The 17,899-nt window shown below is 49.4% G+C and overlaps 7 protein-coding genes across 7 annotated transcripts; 6 read left to right on the top strand and 1 right to left on the bottom strand.

The window, feature by feature from the left end:
- Positions 1 to 114: 114 nt before the first annotated feature.
- Positions 115 to 1,897, bottom strand: ASPWEDRAFT_107167 (uncharacterized protein; the record flags this gene model as incomplete). Its single annotated transcript, XM_040827866.1, has 5 exons — positions 115 to 339; positions 386 to 509; positions 555 to 801; positions 846 to 1,456; positions 1,503 to 1,897. The coding sequence occupies 5 exons, from the start codon at positions 1,895 to 1,897 to the stop codon at positions 115 to 117; spliced, it is 1,602 nt and encodes a 533-aa protein (XP_040691623.1).
- Positions 1,898 to 3,024: 1,127 nt separating this feature from the next.
- On the top strand, positions 3,025 to 5,083 carry ASPWEDRAFT_182739 (sugar porter family MFS transporter). Its single transcript, XM_040831941.1, has 4 exons — positions 3,025 to 3,188; positions 3,232 to 3,619; positions 3,668 to 4,449; positions 4,500 to 5,083. Exons 1-4 carry the CDS (start codon positions 3,092 to 3,094, stop codon positions 4,754 to 4,756), a joined length of 1,524 nt encoding a protein of 507 aa, XP_040691622.1. The 5' UTR covers positions 3,025 to 3,091; the 3' UTR covers positions 4,757 to 5,083.
- ASPWEDRAFT_39651 (SDR family NAD(P)-dependent oxidoreductase) lies at positions 4,922 to 6,078 on the top strand. Its single transcript, XM_040835148.1, has 3 exons — positions 4,922 to 4,966; positions 5,012 to 5,588; positions 5,641 to 6,078. The coding sequence occupies exons 2-3, from the start codon at positions 5,024 to 5,026 to the stop codon at positions 5,838 to 5,840; spliced, it is 765 nt and encodes a 254-aa protein (XP_040691621.1). The 5' UTR covers positions 4,922 to 4,966; positions 5,012 to 5,023; the 3' UTR covers positions 5,841 to 6,078.
- A 176-nt stretch (positions 6,079 to 6,254) lies between these two features.
- ASPWEDRAFT_171396 (uncharacterized protein) lies at positions 6,255 to 6,831 on the top strand (the record flags this gene model as incomplete). The annotated part of the gene is made up of 3 exons (XM_040830782.1): positions 6,255 to 6,392; positions 6,445 to 6,671; positions 6,729 to 6,831. 3 exons carry the CDS (start codon positions 6,255 to 6,257, stop codon positions 6,829 to 6,831), a joined length of 468 nt encoding a protein of 155 aa, XP_040691620.1.
- A 1,507-nt stretch (positions 6,832 to 8,338) lies between these two features.
- Positions 8,339 to 10,420, top strand: ASPWEDRAFT_171395 (Zn(II)2Cys6 transcription factor; the record flags this gene model as incomplete). The annotated part of the gene is made up of 5 exons (XM_040830781.1): positions 8,339 to 8,383; positions 8,429 to 8,963; positions 9,011 to 9,281; positions 9,327 to 9,876; positions 9,935 to 10,420. 5 exons carry the CDS (start codon positions 8,339 to 8,341, stop codon positions 10,418 to 10,420), a joined length of 1,887 nt encoding a protein of 628 aa, XP_040691619.1.
- Positions 10,421 to 10,941: 521 nt separating this feature from the next.
- On the top strand, positions 10,942 to 15,494 carry ASPWEDRAFT_108263 (uncharacterized protein; the record flags this gene model as incomplete). Its single annotated transcript, XM_040827965.1, has 5 exons — positions 10,942 to 11,792; positions 11,842 to 13,537; positions 13,585 to 14,232; positions 14,279 to 14,682; positions 14,729 to 15,494. 5 exons carry the CDS (start codon positions 10,942 to 10,944, stop codon positions 15,492 to 15,494), a joined length of 4,365 nt encoding a protein of 1,454 aa, XP_040691618.1.
- A 386-nt stretch (positions 15,495 to 15,880) lies between these two features.
- Positions 15,881 to 16,332, top strand: ASPWEDRAFT_171393 (uncharacterized protein; the record flags this gene model as incomplete). The annotated part of the gene is made up of 3 exons (XM_040830780.1): positions 15,881 to 15,926; positions 15,978 to 16,109; positions 16,154 to 16,332. 3 exons carry the CDS (start codon positions 15,881 to 15,883, stop codon positions 16,330 to 16,332), a joined length of 357 nt encoding a protein of 118 aa, XP_040691617.1.
- Between the last annotated feature and the right edge of the window lie 1,567 nt (positions 16,333 to 17,899).

Below are 17,899 nucleotides of genomic sequence, written 5' to 3'. Positions count from 1 at the left end.
AATAGAGTTGAGGCCACGAAACCAATCCATATGTTCATACGCAATCAATCTAATACAATCCATGTCCATACCAATCCCCATAACATAGCATAACATAGCAAGCATAACCATACACTAAGGCAAAGACAACGGATCCCCCTTATCCGAAGGCCCAATCCCGCGATTCTTCACTCCAAAGAGAGAAACCAACAAACCCAGCCCAGCCAGTCCAGCCGAACACCATAATCCCGTAGCGTACTGCTGTGACAGATCATGCCCTTTCTTGACGTCTACTGCTTCCGTGACGGCGGCTGAGATGGCGAGGGCTACGCCAGAGCCGATTTGAAAGGCCGTGTTGAGCTGTTTTATTAGCTGGTATTAACATGGATGGGATAAGGAGACTCACCATTCCACCGCAGAGACTCTTGACGTTGACAGGGACACTGTTCAACATGGTTGTGGTGGCAGTGACATATGCGAGGGAAACACCAGCAACACTAAGCAACGAGGTTGGGAAGACATTCGTCCAGCTACACAGTCAGTTCCATCCTAAACCGGGCAGGGTGAGAACATACAAACTTGACTCCGGCCCAGCACTCAAACAACTCGGAATCGGCGCGAGGACGGACAGCGTCATTCCCAGAACGAGAAGAACCTTCCCATTCATCACCTCGACCAGCTTTCCAGTTGTCAGGGACACGATGAATCCGCATGCGCCCATGGGGAGGAAACGGAGGGCAGTCTGTCCTGCTGAGAGGTTGTCGACCTGTTGGGCCATGAGAACAATGTAGTAGATGACTGTTTGGTAGCTTCCGTAGACAGCTAGACGGATTAGTATGGTTTCAACAACTGGGTAGATGACTTACTGAAACCCGCAATCCAGAGACCGGCAAAGTTGCGAATCTTCCATAAAGAAAGCGGCATGATGGGGTTACTGATGTATTTCTCGAGAAACGTGAAAATGACCAGCAGAGCACAGGAGATGACTAGTAGAGCGATGATGAACGCCTTACTCCAGCCATAGACACCACCACTAGACAGGACGAAAGAAAGCAGAATCAAACCTGCCGTCGACAGCGCAGCACCGAGATAATCCAGTTTTGCTCTGGTCGTGCCCTCGAGTCGATCTTTAGGAAGAACAACAGCACCAACACCACCCAGCAACGCAGTCAGAATCACTGCCAGACGGAAGATATACCTCCATCCTAACGAAGAAGAGAGAAATCCACCAAAGATAAGGCCCGTGCAGAAGCCTACCGCACCAGAGGCAGCATAGATGGACAGTGCGCGCGTGCGGTCAGGACCGACAAAGTAGGAGCTGATGATGCCGATGGCCGAGGGTACTGTCATGGCAGCTCCTATCCCCTGCAAGCCACGGAAGACGGAGATTTCAATAAACGACTTGCCGAAGCCGATAGCGAGAGTCCATGCTGAAAGCCAGAGGAGACCGATGCAGAGGATGTTTTTGCGTCCGTATCTACACGATGAGCATGAGACAAGTAGAGAGGGAGAGTAGAACTCACCGATCGGACAAGACTCCCGCCAGCAGGAGAAACCCGCCAAAGGTGAGGGTATACGCAGAGATCATCCACTGCAGGTTAGTGCTGGAGACGTCAAAATCTTTCTGGATAGATGAGAGAGCGATATTGGCGCCCGTCATGAAGACATTATCGAGGAATTGTGAGCCAGAAGTCACCAGTAGCACCATGACACCTCTCCACGAAGCGATGCGGCCAACATCTGGACATTCTTCAACTATCTGAACAGGCTGATCCTCTTTAGGCTCGATGGGAGGTGATTCTGGCGATGAAGAGTGGCCAGAGGAAGAACCAGGGCGGGAGATGATGGCCGGTTCAGGGACTTTGGGGCCATCGGGCGACTCGATGTCGCGGCGATGGCTTAATTCGACACTGGGCATTCTGATGTATAGTGCCAATATCAATAGACTCTAGGTCATTAGATTAATTTATGAGGGATTGAATTGAGGGAGAACTCTTAAAAACCAGACGTGACGCTTAGGTAAAAAAGTGGGTTTTCCGCATTGGGACATACTGATATAAAGGACAATCATTCCATGATCGACTGATCGACGGATCGACAACTGCTGTAGGGCCGCGTCATAAACAAAGCAGAGCTTATCAGTGATGGCAGAAGTGAGTCTTACGCAGCCTGTCTTCCCCTTTCGTCCTTGCGTTGTCTCATTGCGAATCTTGCATCTGATTTATTTCCTGTTTACCGCTTGTTGGTCTGTAATCTCCGAGCTCCTCCGTGCTGTCTTCTAATTTTGTGTGACTGCATTGATTGCGTGGGATATGCAGATGCAGAGATAAGGGCAAACAGGATATGCACTCCTGTAGATCAAGCAATGGCCCGTGGGATGATGCAGCACTCTTACTGGATTCGACTGGCTGCAGCAATGGATACTATTGATCAAGTCCAGAGCGATAATACGACTCTTGTTTCAATGAGTAAAATTCCATCACTGTCGATCAGCGGGTAAATGCATCATTGCTTATTGCATTATTGCTTGTTTGAATGCTTGATTTGAGTTGTTTCAGAGCAGTAATGCCACTGCTTTATTTCCACTTTCCAGTCTAAACAATGCAATGTGACGATCGATCTTTCTGATCCTGCGATTATTAAGCCTTATCAACAGTCCAATTAACATTTCTATTTAGCTCGTCTACTCCAGATTAAGCTCTACTATACCTGTCTATATAGCTTCATACTCCATCCTTCTTGAATATATCCATAGATTCTATATCAATAATGAATCCACGTGTTCCCCAGACTTATGCGGGGAACCCCGCAATTCGGGGTAGAAGATGCCGAACATCCCGTCTTCATCCTTATTCTGGCAGAAACAGACACTCTGACTGGACAGGACTATGTTAGAGTTAACCAGATTGATCTCGAAGGTTTCGAATAGACGGCAGAAGCACCAAGTTACCCCAGATCGGATATCCCGACAACGCCAACCATGTGCTAGCAGCAGGAAGCCGATATCATCGGGCGAAAAGACAGCGAAGGGAGAATAAAACCGGGGAAATAAGCTCATTTCCTCCACTTTCTCCCTCCACATTCTAAGCATACACCATAATCTTACATCAAAATGCAGCTCTGGAAACACAACTTTCGTGGCAAGACCATGATCATCGCCATCACCATGGCGTCTTGTCAGGCTTTTCTTCTTCTGGGCTTTGACCAGGGTGTGTATATCTTCTCAACTCAAATTCATCACTAACCGTGCAGGCGTCATGTCCGGCATAATCGGCGCCCAGAACCGCTTCGGACGAGACTTTGACAACCCCGACGCAGGCATGCAAGGAAACATCACTGCACTATATGACATCGGCTGCGTAGTCGGCTCCATCGTGTGCTACTTTATCGGCGAGAAATTCGGTCGTCGCACAATGCTCCTCGCTGGAGGCGCCATCATGACAATCGGGACAGCCATTCTGGGCTCGTCATACACAGTAGGCCAGTTAATCGCCGGACGCATAATCACGGGCATTGGGAATGGGATGAATTCGTCCACGGCGCCGGTTTATCAGAGCGAATGTTCGCCTGCTGCGATTCGGGGGGCCTTGTTGACGTTGCAGGGGACGGTGACCATTTTGGGGGTTGTTATTGCCTACTGGTATTTCTCCTCGCTTTAAATATAGGAGTGATATACTAATACGAGTAGGATGGACTATGGAACCAGCTTCACCGAATCCCCCCTTCAATGGCGATTCCCCCTCTCCTTCCAAGCTGTCTTTGCCATCTTCCTCATCCTCCAGGTCATTGGACTACCAGAAACACCTCGCTGGCTCGTCCAGCACGATCGCCACGAAGAAGCCCGCGCCGTGATCGCCGCGATTGAAGACAAACCGCTCGATGACGCGGAAATCACCAAAACCATCCTCGACATCCAAGTCGGACTCGAAGAAGAGCAGCGAGGCGGGCCATTCCGCTTCATGGAACTCTTCACCTGGGGCGAAGTGCAGAATCTCCGCCGGATGCTGATTACCATCTCCATCGAGATCGGACAGCAGTTCACCGGGTCGAATATGATCAACTACTACGCGCCGTCACTATTCCAGGAGAATATGGGGCTGAGTCGGAATCTATCGCTGATTCTAGCCGGGTGCGCGCAGTGCACGTATCTCGTTGGCTCGGCGATTCCAGTATTTCTGATGGATCGATTCGGTCGGAGGACATTGCTGATGGTGTGTTCCGCCGGGCTATGCTTGTGCTTCGTGATGGTGTCGATCCTGTTGTCGCTGGGGAGTACCGGTGCCGCGTATGGGGCAACGGCGTTTATCTTCATCTTCCAGCTGTTCTATGGGATTGGATGGCTGCCTGTTCCATGGTTCTATCCGGCTGAGATTAACACGACACGAGTGAGGACGAGAATGCAGGCGATTGCGAGCGGGTGGAATTGGATGGCTGTGTTTGCTGTGGTGAAGATTACGCCGATTGCTTTTGGTATGTCTTTTCTATCCTGATGAGGATTCACGGTCTAATTGGATGTGTAGCGAATATTGGGTGGAAGACGTTTGTCATCTTCGCTGTGTTGAATGCAGTCTTCATCCCGATGGTGTATTGCTTCTATCCTGAGACAAAAGGACTGGAACTCGAGGATATACCATTGCTGTTCGTCAAAGGAGGGGTCACGGGTGGTGTTCTCTCATCTAAAGGAGGGAGGACGGTGATGCCACATCAGCATGCTCAAGAAGTGCAGGTGGATAGCAAAATCGAGGGAATGCTGCAGCAGGTTGAGGTTGTCAACTGATATCGAATATAAACAGGCTATTCAGATAATGGCAGATCTCGTTGCCACAGTAACTGCATCATCGTCATCATCATGTACATACCCCGCATACTACAATAACTACAACAATCATTCTACACTACATCTACATCTACAATGGACCAAAATATCCACCGCAACCAGCTCTTCTCCGTCGATGGCCTGGTCGCCGTCATCACCGGCGGCGGCACCGTACGTCCACCACGCCCTGTATACATCCTATGCTAATCCACCCAGGGCATCGGCCGCATGATGGCGCACGCTCTCGCCCTCAACGGCGCTCAAAAAGTGTACATCCTCGGCCGACGAACCGACCAACTCGACTCCTGTGCCTCCGCCTCCCCATCCATCATCCGACCGATAGAATGCGACGTAACATCCAAGTCCTCCCTCGAGGACGCCGCCGACATCGTCATGTCCGAAGTGGGGTATATCAACTTTCTCGCCTGTAACGCTGGCACGGGGGGACCGCGCTCATTCACCCTCCCGTCGACGGGGGCATCGATAACGGAATTTGCGAAAGCGCAGTGGGAGGTTGATATGGATGAGTACGTGGATACGTTTCGGGTCAACACGGCAGCGGTGTGGTATACGGCGATGGCATTTTTAGAGCTTCTCGATGCGGGTAATAAGAAGGGGAATGTGAGTTGGTCCAGCCAGATCGTCGCGACGAGCAGTGTGGCTGCGTTTAATCGGGCGACACCGGGAAATTGGGCGTACGCGCAGAGTAAAGCCGGTGTGACACATATGATGAAGCAATTGGCGACGGGGCTGGTTCCGTATGGAATTCGGGCGAATTCGATAGCGCCGGGAGGTGAGTCCCATACTGTACCTGTATGGATTCTGTATAAGATGCTAAGAAGTAGTGTTTCCTTCTGAATTGTCAGCAGCCATGGTCGCGAGAGGACCACCGTCGAGGGAACAATTCCCGGCTGAGCGATTCGGCGATGAAGAGGACATGTCCGGGGTGATTCTGTTCATGGCCAGTCGAGCAGGGGCGTATATGAATGGGAATGTCGTCTTGGTGGATGGAGGGAGTCTGTCTGTCATGCCAGCCACATATTAGGTGATAGCTCAATGGTAAAATGATGGATATGCAGCAAAAAGGGGGATCTAATTATATTCGCTGGCACAGTGGAGACAGACAGCCTTACAGCCACTCCAATCGAGTCAAGAATACCGAAGCCATCAAAGAAACAGTCTATCGTGCATTCTGATTGGCGGATGCAATGGGGGCCGTGACTCCGCCCTGATGATCTACATTGGATGCACCACACAACAGCTTCATCTTCTCAAGGATTCAGCCGAAGGATTCTCTTAGCCTGCCATTGAGCAGACGCTTGCACTGAAACAACCAAGGAAGACAACCTTGTCAAAGCCACAGCCAGGATCTTCTGGTTGGGGGATATATAAACACCAGCAGCATCTAGTCGTAATTCGTAGATTAAACACTCAACTGTAGCACAGCAAATCTATCGTCATGACTATCAACGACATACAAGGCCTCAGAACCAGAGGCAACTGTCTCGCCTTCCGCTGCCAAGTCACAATCCTCCACATTGTCGCCATCTCCATCTTGTGTGTGGGCACATCTGCGTCATACTTCATGGACATCATCGTACGTCTTGGCAACAACAACCGATCCGTCTGTACTAACAATAATAACAAAGCTCGCCGTCTTCGCCATCTGGTCCATCATCGACCAGATGCTCCTCATATTCGAGCACAGGCTCCATCCCCGCTGGAGCATTGGCTTCGATCTTCTTTCCATGGTTGCTTGCGTCCTGGCTGGGTGTTGGAGTATCATATTCTTGACTGATATGTCCGACGGGCTGGTGATTTCCAGACAGTTCGAATTTAGGCTGAAGTTTGGGGGTACCTTATTACTGATTGCTGGGTATGCTTTCTCTTCTATTGTCCATTTTTCTATTCATCCTGGATACTGATTGTTTAGGGTTTTCTATTTTGTGATTTTTGTGCGGTCGTGCAGCAGTCTTCATCAACAGCGGAAGGATGCAAAACGGACTGCGTGGGAGGCTTTTGCACTGCATGGTTGATGTATATTAAACATAATTAAAAGTTTCTTTTATTCATTAATTTTATAATCTCATAATCTCAATATTCGGAAAGAAAATCTAAATTTGATCCTTCGCCCAGTTTCCACTTTGATTGATTCATGTCCGCAGATCCGATATATATTCCCGCTGCATCGGCATTTGCCATTTACGGTATTGGAGAAATGTTTAAATTATGGAACAACCATACTGACTTGGTCAGATTTTCATAAGTCTAAATTGAATAACATTTGTTATATTCTCTATATACAGTATAAATCGGATGCCCAGACAGGATTCGAGTGCCATTGCATTTCCAATGGCGAGTGCTACGACCTTAATAATATCTCCGGGCTGGCCTGTGCAAAATTGAAAAGAGCGAAACCAGAGTATTGGTAGCTGTAGTTTTAGGGAGCTCTGGAGTGGCTCGACGATCAAGATCTTCGGACTGTTTTCTTGTTAATTCCAGCCATCACCATTTGTTCAGTGACTCGAGCGCAGAAGCTTTTATATAGGCTGTATGTGCGCCCGGAGAGAAACAAAGTATGTTCTCAAGTTTTTCGATTTAGCAATATACTTGCATCATCCAATATGGATAGAGCATCCCGGAAAATGTCAACTCGACTGATCAATCCACCACTTAGCATCGCATCGAAGAAGTGACAGCGACTTTGACATCCCAGCCTCGATGAACAGCGTTGGCCAATGGCTTGACCTCTTCTCTTTGCTTTGTTTACTGGGTCAACTAGACTACCGATTAATATAAATAGGAAACGCTCATTTGATGCTAGAATTGACAAACCTGTCAGTGGTCTTGGCGACGTGTGAATTAAGGGTCTGCCAGTACGTATAAGAATGGAAAGTCACGGTGCGCCTTTAACAAGGTTTTCAAAAAGTGCTTGATAGTCTTTATCAAACAAGTCCACAAGAAGCTCAGGGCGTCGAGTAGTATAGCAGACCTCTCGGAATCTATAATCCTTTTCCGTCTGTGGGAATTTGTCGGTTGAACTTGTGAAGTTAGGCGGCAATCGTAATGGATCAGTGTTCAATTGATCATTCTGAACACGAGATGTGCCAAGAGACAAGTCTCGACTCAAACTGTTGAGAAATAGGCTGGAGGGTATATTTCCTCACTATCAGCCAGCTGCGTAGGAGAAGAGCTAGCCATGGATACAGGCAGATACATCAAGTTAAATATATCTGACTGACGTAAATGCGGCGCAAATAAGGTGATGGAGACAAAGAAGAAGACAAAGAGCGGAAATGTCAGAATGAGGGGTTAAAAGGATGGGACGCTAGCCAGATTGGGAATGACAACAGTGACTGTTGGCTGTAGCTGAGATTCATTCGTTTTAGTTCTTCATTTATATTGAATCTGATGTCCGATTGAATATATTGAATATATTGAAGACAGTCCCTGCAATTTCTCCAATCGTGATCGCTTCCTAATCCGGTTAGTGGCGCGACACAAAGACAGCCTCAGCTCCCACCTGTTCTTCATCACATCAACATGCATTTCCACCCCATTTCCTGCGCGCGCTGTCGCAAGTTCAAGGTATTCTCCTCGCTGCATCTGCAATATTTAATACTGACCTTGCAGCGCAAATGCACCCGAGAGCTGCCTGTGTGCAGCCGATGCCGCCGCCTCGGCTTCGACTGTGGCTATCCACCTTCGCGACGGCGACCGGCCGACATTAGAAATGCTGCCATCGTTTCGAATCCCCCACGCCACGAACAGATCAGACCCGTCACTGGATCGCTGATTCGAAATGGCCAGCTCACCTCGCAGAGTAGTGGGCTGGCTTTGCTGGATGTATACTTTTCGGTGTTCATGCCGTCCACTATTATCTTCCACCAGCCCCATGTCAAGCAGCGGTATCTGCAAGGGAATATCCCGACATATGCCCTCGACTCCATCCTCGCCATGGCTGCCTTCTTCTCCGGTTGCTCCAAAACGCCACGCCCGATCGGAGCGCCACCGATAAATGTTCCGGGAGAAGACTGGGCGACCTGTGCAAGTGCTCTCGCTGCAAACCAACCTGGTACTCCGACACTGGACGTGGTCAAGACCTTTTACAACGTTGCAGCATACTGGTGTGCAGTGGGAAATGCACAGAAATACCAGGAACATGCTGGTAAGCTCCGTCGCCCGTGTGTTAGGTCAAGCTCACTCATGGATTAGATATTGCCTTTCAGCTGGCCAAGTCTTTGGCCTCGCAATACCCGACTGTCACTGGACCCGAATCGCGTGAGGTCCGAAAGTCTTGTCTGTGGATCATCGTGGCCTGTCAATGTCTTTCGAATGAGGAATCCTTGATAGCCCGTCGTCAACCTGCTAAAGGATTCGAAAGTCAACATTCTTCTGGCCTGAAGCGAGAGGATGCCCTCAGACTTCCTGGAGGAAACCCATCAGATCTAGTCCATCGGGAGATTATGGAATTTGCAAAGCTTTGGTGAGTATTCATCTTACTGTGTCAGAACAAAGCTGACATTCTCAGCCTCGAGGCCAGACAACTAGTCTACGGTATCAACGAAGCGTCCGACGTCGGCATGAAATGGGCAGCACTCTTCAATTTCGAGCACAAAATACGCAGCCGTCATGAATTCCTCATATCAACAATACAAAACTACGATGGCAACGACGGACGGGACGGATCGAATCGCCCTGAAATCATCGCTCTCAAGGCTCTGTACTACATGAGTCGTATCATGCCATACCTGGGATTACTGATCTTGATAGGCAAGCAAAGTGTTCCATCACAAGAGCACATGAATTTCTGTGCTCAAGTTGCAGTCCAAGGCGTAAATGATTTTGGGGATATGATGACAAAATTCATGGCAACGGAAAATGCCCCCATCGCTGCTGTTCCACCCTTTGTGGCATACAGCGCATTTCTTTCTCTGAATATATCGCTCGGTTACATGGCACTGGTTGAAACTCGTGGTATTTCTAGCGGTGGCTGCTTTTATCTGCTGAAATCAAGAGTTCTCTCCAGTGTCATCCTCCTCGACCATCTTCGTCACTACTGGGCTCCAATCAAGAAAATGGTGAGTTCATTCAATCCAACCGAAATGTTACAGTACTAATGTACTGTATTTTGATCAGTGGGAAGAATTAAGGCCAGCGTTTGAAAATGCCAACATTACAAATGCCGACATCCAGTCACACATTGAGGCACTGAAAAAGCAATCACCATCGCTTCCCTTGAAGCAGCCACGTCTTTCCTATGCGACCGACCGTCAATTAGAGGCCTCGATGATTACGAACCTCTCGCAGGTTATGAGTTTTACTACCCTGGTTGACCCCGCCTATATCACAGTGGGCATTTTTCGCCCATTTCCCATTGGAAAGCAGACAAGTCCAGCTCCAATCAACCGTACCCCTCCACCGGCAAAGCTGACAGAATCGCCACAAATAACACACTCTTCACCTCGAGATGCGTCACATCCCAAAACCGGTCGAGGGGCCACCCCTGCAGCCAACAATAGTGGGCATGAGATACCCGGGTGGGATCTAGACGTCGATCCGGCGACTTTTATAGGAATGATGCAAATGGTTTTGCTTGATGGGTTTGACGTGTTGTGCAACTGACCGAATGCGTCGAGTGTGCAGGGGGGGTAAGCAGAGCTAAGCATTCCCAACACTCTGATAGATATCTGCTCTGTCAACTCTTCCCCTCAGCTCTTCTCAGCCGAAGCCAAGGTCGGTCCTTCCGCCCGCCGATCAGCCAATCGGGCTTCATTTTCGAGCGGACTGGGGGCTGATCTTGTCCCGTGCGGCCAATCAGCGGCCGCCAATGCATTGATGATCTGCGATCTTGTTGTACAAAAATTGCGGCTATCTGTGAATTATTGAGCTTAGCATCATTCGATTCCTCGCTTTTGCGCCGATGCCCCGACTGTGTCCGCATCGCTAGTGTGGGCTTTTAATTTTGATGTGCCCGTGGGTGGACCTGCGAAGGCCAGCCTTCGGGCGCGCAGTTCCCCCGACTCGTTTGATATAATAATTGGACGCATCCACCAGCCCTGTGACGTGAATTTTCCGTCTCTAGACTCTTCCCCCTTCTTCTCTTCCTGTCTGTTGCTTGGTCTATCTTGGAGTCCGGATACACCATGCATCCAGACAATTCCGGACAGGTTGTCGACGAGAAACACGACGTCGAATTGAAGAAGACTCGCACGGCTTCGAGTCGCATCTCCCATCATGATCGACAGACTGTTAATGATATCGCTTCCAGCCTGCGACGCCGCTCGATTTTTGACGCCGAGGAAGCTAAAGAAGCTCGAGTAGACCCCGATGTTCTCGACCCCGACAGCGAGGACTTTGACCCGTTCGAATGGGCAAAGAGGGCCATCCGCACATTCAATGCTGAAGACATTGACGCCCGTCGCCAGGGTGTCCTGTTTGAAAAGCTCTCCGTTTACGGTTCGGGCGCATCGCTGCGAATCCAGCAGACCGTGCTCTCGACAATCCTCCTCCCGTTCACGAAACTCGCGACCGTGACCCGACCATCAAAAAACACACATACGACTATCCTTCACAGTTTTGACGGTTTGATCGACAGTGGTGAATTGCTCCTCGTTCTGGGTCGTCCTGGTAGTGGATGCACAACCTTTTTGAAATCGATCACCGGCCATCTCAACGGAGTCAGCCTCGACGCTGAGACCGACATCCAATACAGGGGAATTCCGTATTCGCGGATGATCAAGGAGTACCGCGGCGAGGTGCTGTACAATCAAGAGGTCGATAAGCACTTTCCCCAATTGACCGTTGGCGAGACGTTGGAATTTGCTGCGCAAGCTCGCGCGCCCCAGAATCGTCGCCATGAACTTAGTCGGGAGGAATATGTGAAGACAATGGTTTCTGTTATCATGGCATTCTTCGGTCTGTCGCATACGAGAAACACCCGAGTTGGAAATGACTTTGTTCGTGGTGTCAGTGGTGGTGAGAGGAAGAGAGTCAGGTTAGTATTCACCCGCCCAAAAAATGTAATAACAGCTAATATCGCATAGTATCGCTGAGATGGCTCTATCTCGTGCATCCATTGGTGCCTGGGATAACAGCACCAGGGGTTTGGACTCTGCATCCGCCCTGCAATTCATCCAAACCCTTCGCCTGTCAGCCGATCTGTCGGGATCCTGCCATGCCATTGCTGCTTACCAGGCGTCTCAATCCATGTATGACCTATTCGACAAGGTTGTTGTCCTGTACGAAGGTCGTCAAATCTACTTCGGCCCATGCGACCGCGCGGTTCAATACTTTGAGGAGATGGGCTGGGAGAAGCCAACCCGACAGGTTAGTGGTGACTTTTTGAGTAGTGTCACGAACCCGCTTGAGCGTGTTGCCAGAGCCGGGATGGAGAGCCAGGTCCCGCGCACCCCTGAAGATTTCGAGGCTCACTGGCGAAAGAGCTCCGAGTATGCTGCTCTTCAAGGGAGCATGGCGCAGTATAAACAGGAGTTCTCATTGGATGGCCCTGAAGCGCAAGCATTCGGCCAAAAGAAGACCGAGGAGCAGGCAGACCACCAGCGCGTGCAGAGCCCCTATCTTCTTTCCCTCCCTATGCAGCTCCGACTTTGCTTGACGAGAGCGTACCAAAGAGCTCGGAATGATCTCGTTGCTTCTCTCGTTGCTGTCGTTGTTCAAGTTATTATCGCCCTTGTTATCGGTTCCGTATTCTACAACACTCCTGCCACCTCTGATGGGTTTTTCCAAAAGGGTGCAACGCTCTTCTGGTGTCTGATTATGAACGCACTCATTACTGTCAATGAAATCATGCTGCTTTATAGTCAACGGGAGATTGTTGAGAAACAAACTGGTTATGCTTTTGTTCATCCGTTCGCCGAAGCCCTGTCAGGAATCGTCTTGGATTTGCCCGTCAAGTTCTTCCGGAATTTCGTCTTTAGTATTGTTTTATACTTCATGGTGGATCTGCGGAGAGAGCCATCTCAATTCTTCATCTTCTTCCTATTTCTGATGACCACGACGATACTCATGTCAGGAATCTTTCGGACAATAGCGGCCTCGACGAAGACCATTGGTCAAGCCATGGCTTTGGCTGGTATCTGCATTATCATTATGGGTGTCTACACAGGTTTCACAGTTCCACAGCCATACATGCACCCATGGTTCGGCTGGCTCAGATGGCTCAACCCGCTGTACTACGGTTTCGAAGCAGTCATGTCCAACGAGTTCCATGGTCGCGACTTTGGCTGCGCAAGTTACGTCCCGAGCTACCCCAACATGACTGGCACTACCTTCGTCTGTTCGGCAGTTGGAGCAGTGGCCGGAGAGACGCATGTTTCTGGTGACAACTTCATCTCGGCCAACTACGAGTACTCCTACAGCCATGTGTGGAGGAACTTTGGTATTCTCATGGCATACCTGGTGTTTTTCCATATTTTGTATCTGGTTGTCTCGGAGTTCAGCCCGGGTATTGCTTCCCAGCCCGAGGCACTTGTTTTCCGTCCCGGACGTGTGCCGGACTACCTCGACAGTCCTGATGAGGAAACCGCTGGACCAAGCGAGAAAATTGGCGCTACCGGCGCGGGAGGAGAAACCGATGGAGGGTTCTCTAACCTGGCGGAGCAGAAGGAAGTTTTTATGTGGAGAGGATTGTCTTATGACATCCCGACCAAGGACGGTACGAAACGGTTACTGGATGATGTCAACGGATGGGTCAAACCTGGAACTCTCACTGCACTGATGGTATGTACAATCTCATATGGAGTAAGTGATGAGGCTAACAAGACTAGGGTGTATCTGGAGCTGGAAAAACCACACTTCTTGACGCACTTGCACAGCGAGCAACACTTGGTGTCATCACGGGAGAGATGCTAGTCAGCGGCAAGCCCCTTGACGAGAGTTTCCCGCGAAAGGCAGGCTACGTCCAGCAACAGGATCTGCATTTGGAAACTTCGACTGTCCGTGAGGCACTCCGCTTTAGTGCTGTCCTTCGCCAGCCTCGCTCTCTACCCAAGCAAGAAAAGTACGACTACGTTGAAGAGGTGATTAAGATGCTGGGCATGGATGACTTTGCTGAAGCAGTGGTCGGAAACCCTGGCGAAGGTCTGAACGTTGAACAGAGAAAGCTCCTGACTATCGGTGTTGAACTTGCCGCCAAACCCGAACTGCTCATTTTCTTGGATGAACCTACTAGTGGTCTTGACTCGCAGAGCTCTTGGGCAATTTGTTCTTTCATGAGGAAGCTCACTGATCACGGTCAGGCGGTGCTCGCGACCATCCACCAGCCAAGTGCTATTTTGTTCCAGGAATTTGATCGTCTTCTTTTCCTTGCAAAGGGCGGACGCACCGTCTACTTTGGTGATATCGGCAAGCAGTCGCAGACTTTGCTTGATTATTTTGAGAGCAACGGTGCCCGACACTGTGACTCTACCGAGAATGTAAGTACCAGCCCTCCTTGTATATGGATACTGCTAACCTCTCTAGCCCGCTGAGTACATGCTCGAAATCGTCAATGCTAGCCAAGCTGCCGAGTCATCGATCGACTGGGTTCAAAAGTGGAACGAGAGTGCAGAGCGCAAAGAAGTTCTCAACGAACTGGATCGCATCGCTGCAGCCCGGCCACCTTCTGATGATGGATCCGTCAACACGGACGAGCTTGGCGAATTTGCGTCTCCTTTGATCACTCAATACTTCTACGTAACCCGTCGTGTCTTGCAGCAGTACTTCCGTCAGCCGGAATACATCCTGGCCAAGTTTTTCTTGGCTATCGTGACCGGAATATTCATCGGTTTCTCTTTCTGGAAGGCTGACAATTCGGAGCAAGGGTTCCAGAATGTTCTCTTCAGTTTGTTCCTTGTGTGTACAGTCTTTTCGACCATGGTCAACCAGTAAGTCAACCACAACGAGAAAGAGGAGCAAAACTGACAGAATCAGGATCATACCGAAATTCGTTGGACAGCGAGCCTTGTACGAAGTCCGCGAGAGACCATCGCGCGTCTATTCGTGGAAGGTGTTTATCCTGGCCCAAATATCCGCCGAAATCCCCTGGCACATCCTCCTGGGCATCTGCTCGTGGGCCTGCTTCTACTTTGCCGTTATTGGTCCCGACCAAGATCCCGAGCGAAAGGGTCTGATTCTCATCTTCGTGATCCAGTTCTACCTGTGGGTTTCGAGTATCGCACACTTTGTCATCGCCGCCCTGCCGGATCCCAACCTCGGCGCCATCCTGGCTATTCTGCTCTTCGGTTTCTCCATGATCTTCAACGGCGTCATGCAGCCCCCGGATGACCTGCCCCGTTTCTGGATCTTCATGAACCGCGTGTCACCACTGACATACTACATCGGCGGGATCAGCGGCACAGCACTTCACGGGCGACAGATCGAATGTTCCGCAGCAGAAGTGAACGTGTTCGACCCACCATCCGGCAAAACCTGCTACGAGTGGATGTCGCAGTACCTCAGCAAAGCCCCCGGGCAGCTCCTCAACCACAATGCAACCAGCAACTGCCAGTACTGCTCGCTCTCCATAGCGGACCAGTATCTCGCACAGCGAAACATCTACTGGGACGACCGTTGGAGGAACTATGGACTTATGTGGGCTTATTTCGTGTTTAACATCGCTGGTGCGATTTTCCTGTACTACTTCTTCCGAGTTCGTCCGTACACCCGCAAGGCTAATGTGAAGCCGGTGGGCAAATAACTGGACTATTTGGAGGAAGGATGAAGGATGGTATGAGGGGGATAGATTTATGTAATGTGCATAGTTTAATATTTAGTGTTAATTATAGATATACTTATTCAGCTACAGAAACCAACGATAAAAAGGAATAATTTGGCGGTTGCCATAACTAGAAATCTACGGATCTTTCCGTGGTTAACCTAGGAATCCAAATCGGGGTTCGTACTCGGTTTGGTTGAACCAAGACAGATACGAGGCTGACATCATTTGTCTCAAATATCGTATCGTTTGCATCCAGATACTATTTCAGATGATCTGCTGATCTACTAATGTTGAATATAAATTCAGCTACTCGACCCTCTAAATATCTCGACTAAATTCAACTTGACAAAATATCGGTACTAACAATGCACATCCAACATCTTACTCTTGCTACTCTTGTCAGTCTAGCTGGTACATCCATCCTCTTACAGTAACACCTCTACACCTCTGCTAACCTATCAGGCTCCTCCCTCGCCGCCTGTGGCGACGCAGACGCCTGCGTCCTGACTGAAACCTGCACCACAGTCACCCGCACCGCGCCAGCAACTACAATCACCACCTGCGTTCCCACCCCAACCTGCCTCAAAGTCTACCGTATGCCATCTCACCCGGTTTAAGATAGTACTAACATCATACAGAAGACTGCGTGTCTGGCGGCGGCGGAGAAATCTGTTGTTCGGGATACTGCGCCGCGACAAAGTGTAGACCTACGGATCCGGAATGGCCGGGTTGTGCGGAGGATTTGGAGATTTGTAGTGCTGATGGAGACTGTTGTTATGGGAATAAGTGTATTGGGGGTGTTTGCCGGCGTGAATAACTCATACATTTCGTATGAGTATATGTAGTTGAGTAGTTAGGTAACTGATTGATGCTGTCCTAATGACTACATATTCATGGTCAGCCATGACGATTAATCGCTAAACTCATCGGAGAGTAGCGTAATCCGATTTCAAAGCGTCCAGACACGCTGTCCAGCTTGAAATTGATAAAAGACATGCTGAATGGTTTTGAATGGCTTTCTAGGCGTCCTGGGTCAGCAAAAATGATTCATTTGTCTTCCTGTCGCCTGATTAGAGTTGGTTGGATAATCGGTGGGTCCGGTTACCGAGACCCTTTATATACATGAGCGAGACAAACACTTGGCATACGCGCACTTGTGCTCGTCCTATGCTCTGCGATGCACCAGGTGTAAAAAAAAGGCGTAAAGTGAAGCTAGGCCGTAAATGGAAAGGGAAGAGTCACGGTTTCTGTAGAAAAAGAGCTCAGTCATATTCCACTGAGCCAGAGCGACTTGGATGAATGATTGTATAGAGCTATCTGCTCTAAATAGCAAACTAGTTCACCATGTACAGCCATCACATAACCCTATTTGTCAGATTCTACCCGAGCCTTCAGAATGATGTCCTGAATTGCCCCCGTGGCCGTCTGGGAACTGGCCAACTCCTTGCCATGCCTGTAGAGGATTGTCACTGGAATCTGGTGTGTGCCTATTACATGCGGAGGATGTTCGGGGTTCCAGTACGTCTCACAGAAATCGACCTTTGGGTGTCTCCAGGCTTGCTCGTGAAAGATATGGTACACTGGATCGAATTGCGAGACATCGTACCAGAATTGAATGAGGGTTGGTTTGCTGCTGTGCTTGATGGCGTCTTCAACCTGCTGGAGGCTGTAAATTTGTGTTAGAAAAATCAAGGCCAGACTGAGAAGAGGGAGGTGGTCATACCCTTTGAGGATTCTGACTGACATTTTTGGAGGTGGGTTGGGGTTGAAAGAATGATTGATGGATGATGGGAGGCTGGGTAGTATTTAAAGAGGGCGTGGAGAGATCGTCCTTGTTCTTTCAGCTGAGATCTCGTTCAGCTGATATCCCTTTCAGCTGTCGTATCCACCCGGTTGTCATGCATGATGCCTCAATTGATTACGAACATGCGAGATGAAATCATCGCTGAGGCATTAGGCGAGCTAAGTGGATCAGTCGACAACAGCCACGCCGCCAGTCATATATCATGCTATATCTTAACCAATTAGCTTTATTATATCTATATTACATAATCAACTACTTTATCCTACTGTACGGCTGTGTGGATGAGATGAAAAGCTCTAAGCCTGAAAATTCCATATATTGTCGTTATACCATGAGTAAAACGACCAGCAAGAACCTGGCCCTTGAATATCAAGATGGTATTCGTCGATGACACGGCCAGCAAGGTTGACCTCCTACACATTCCCCTAGAATTCGCCCACAGATTTTACCCCATCATGAGCTGCAGCCTGTATTAAAATTCCTGGCGAGTGTAGGGTCTGCTTTGATATCGACGCCTATGTTGATGAGTGTTCGGGCAATGCCGAAATATCCTCGAATAGCGGCAGTCTGCAACGCCATC

Source organism: Aspergillus wentii (assembly GCF_001890725.1).
Source record: "Aspergillus wentii DTO 134E9 unplaced genomic scaffold ASPWEscaffold_3, whole genome shotgun sequence".
NCBI classification, from domain to species: Eukaryota; Fungi; Ascomycota; class Eurotiomycetes; order Eurotiales; family Aspergillaceae; genus Aspergillus; species Aspergillus wentii.
This window is presented reverse-complemented; position numbering and strand designations above follow the sequence as displayed.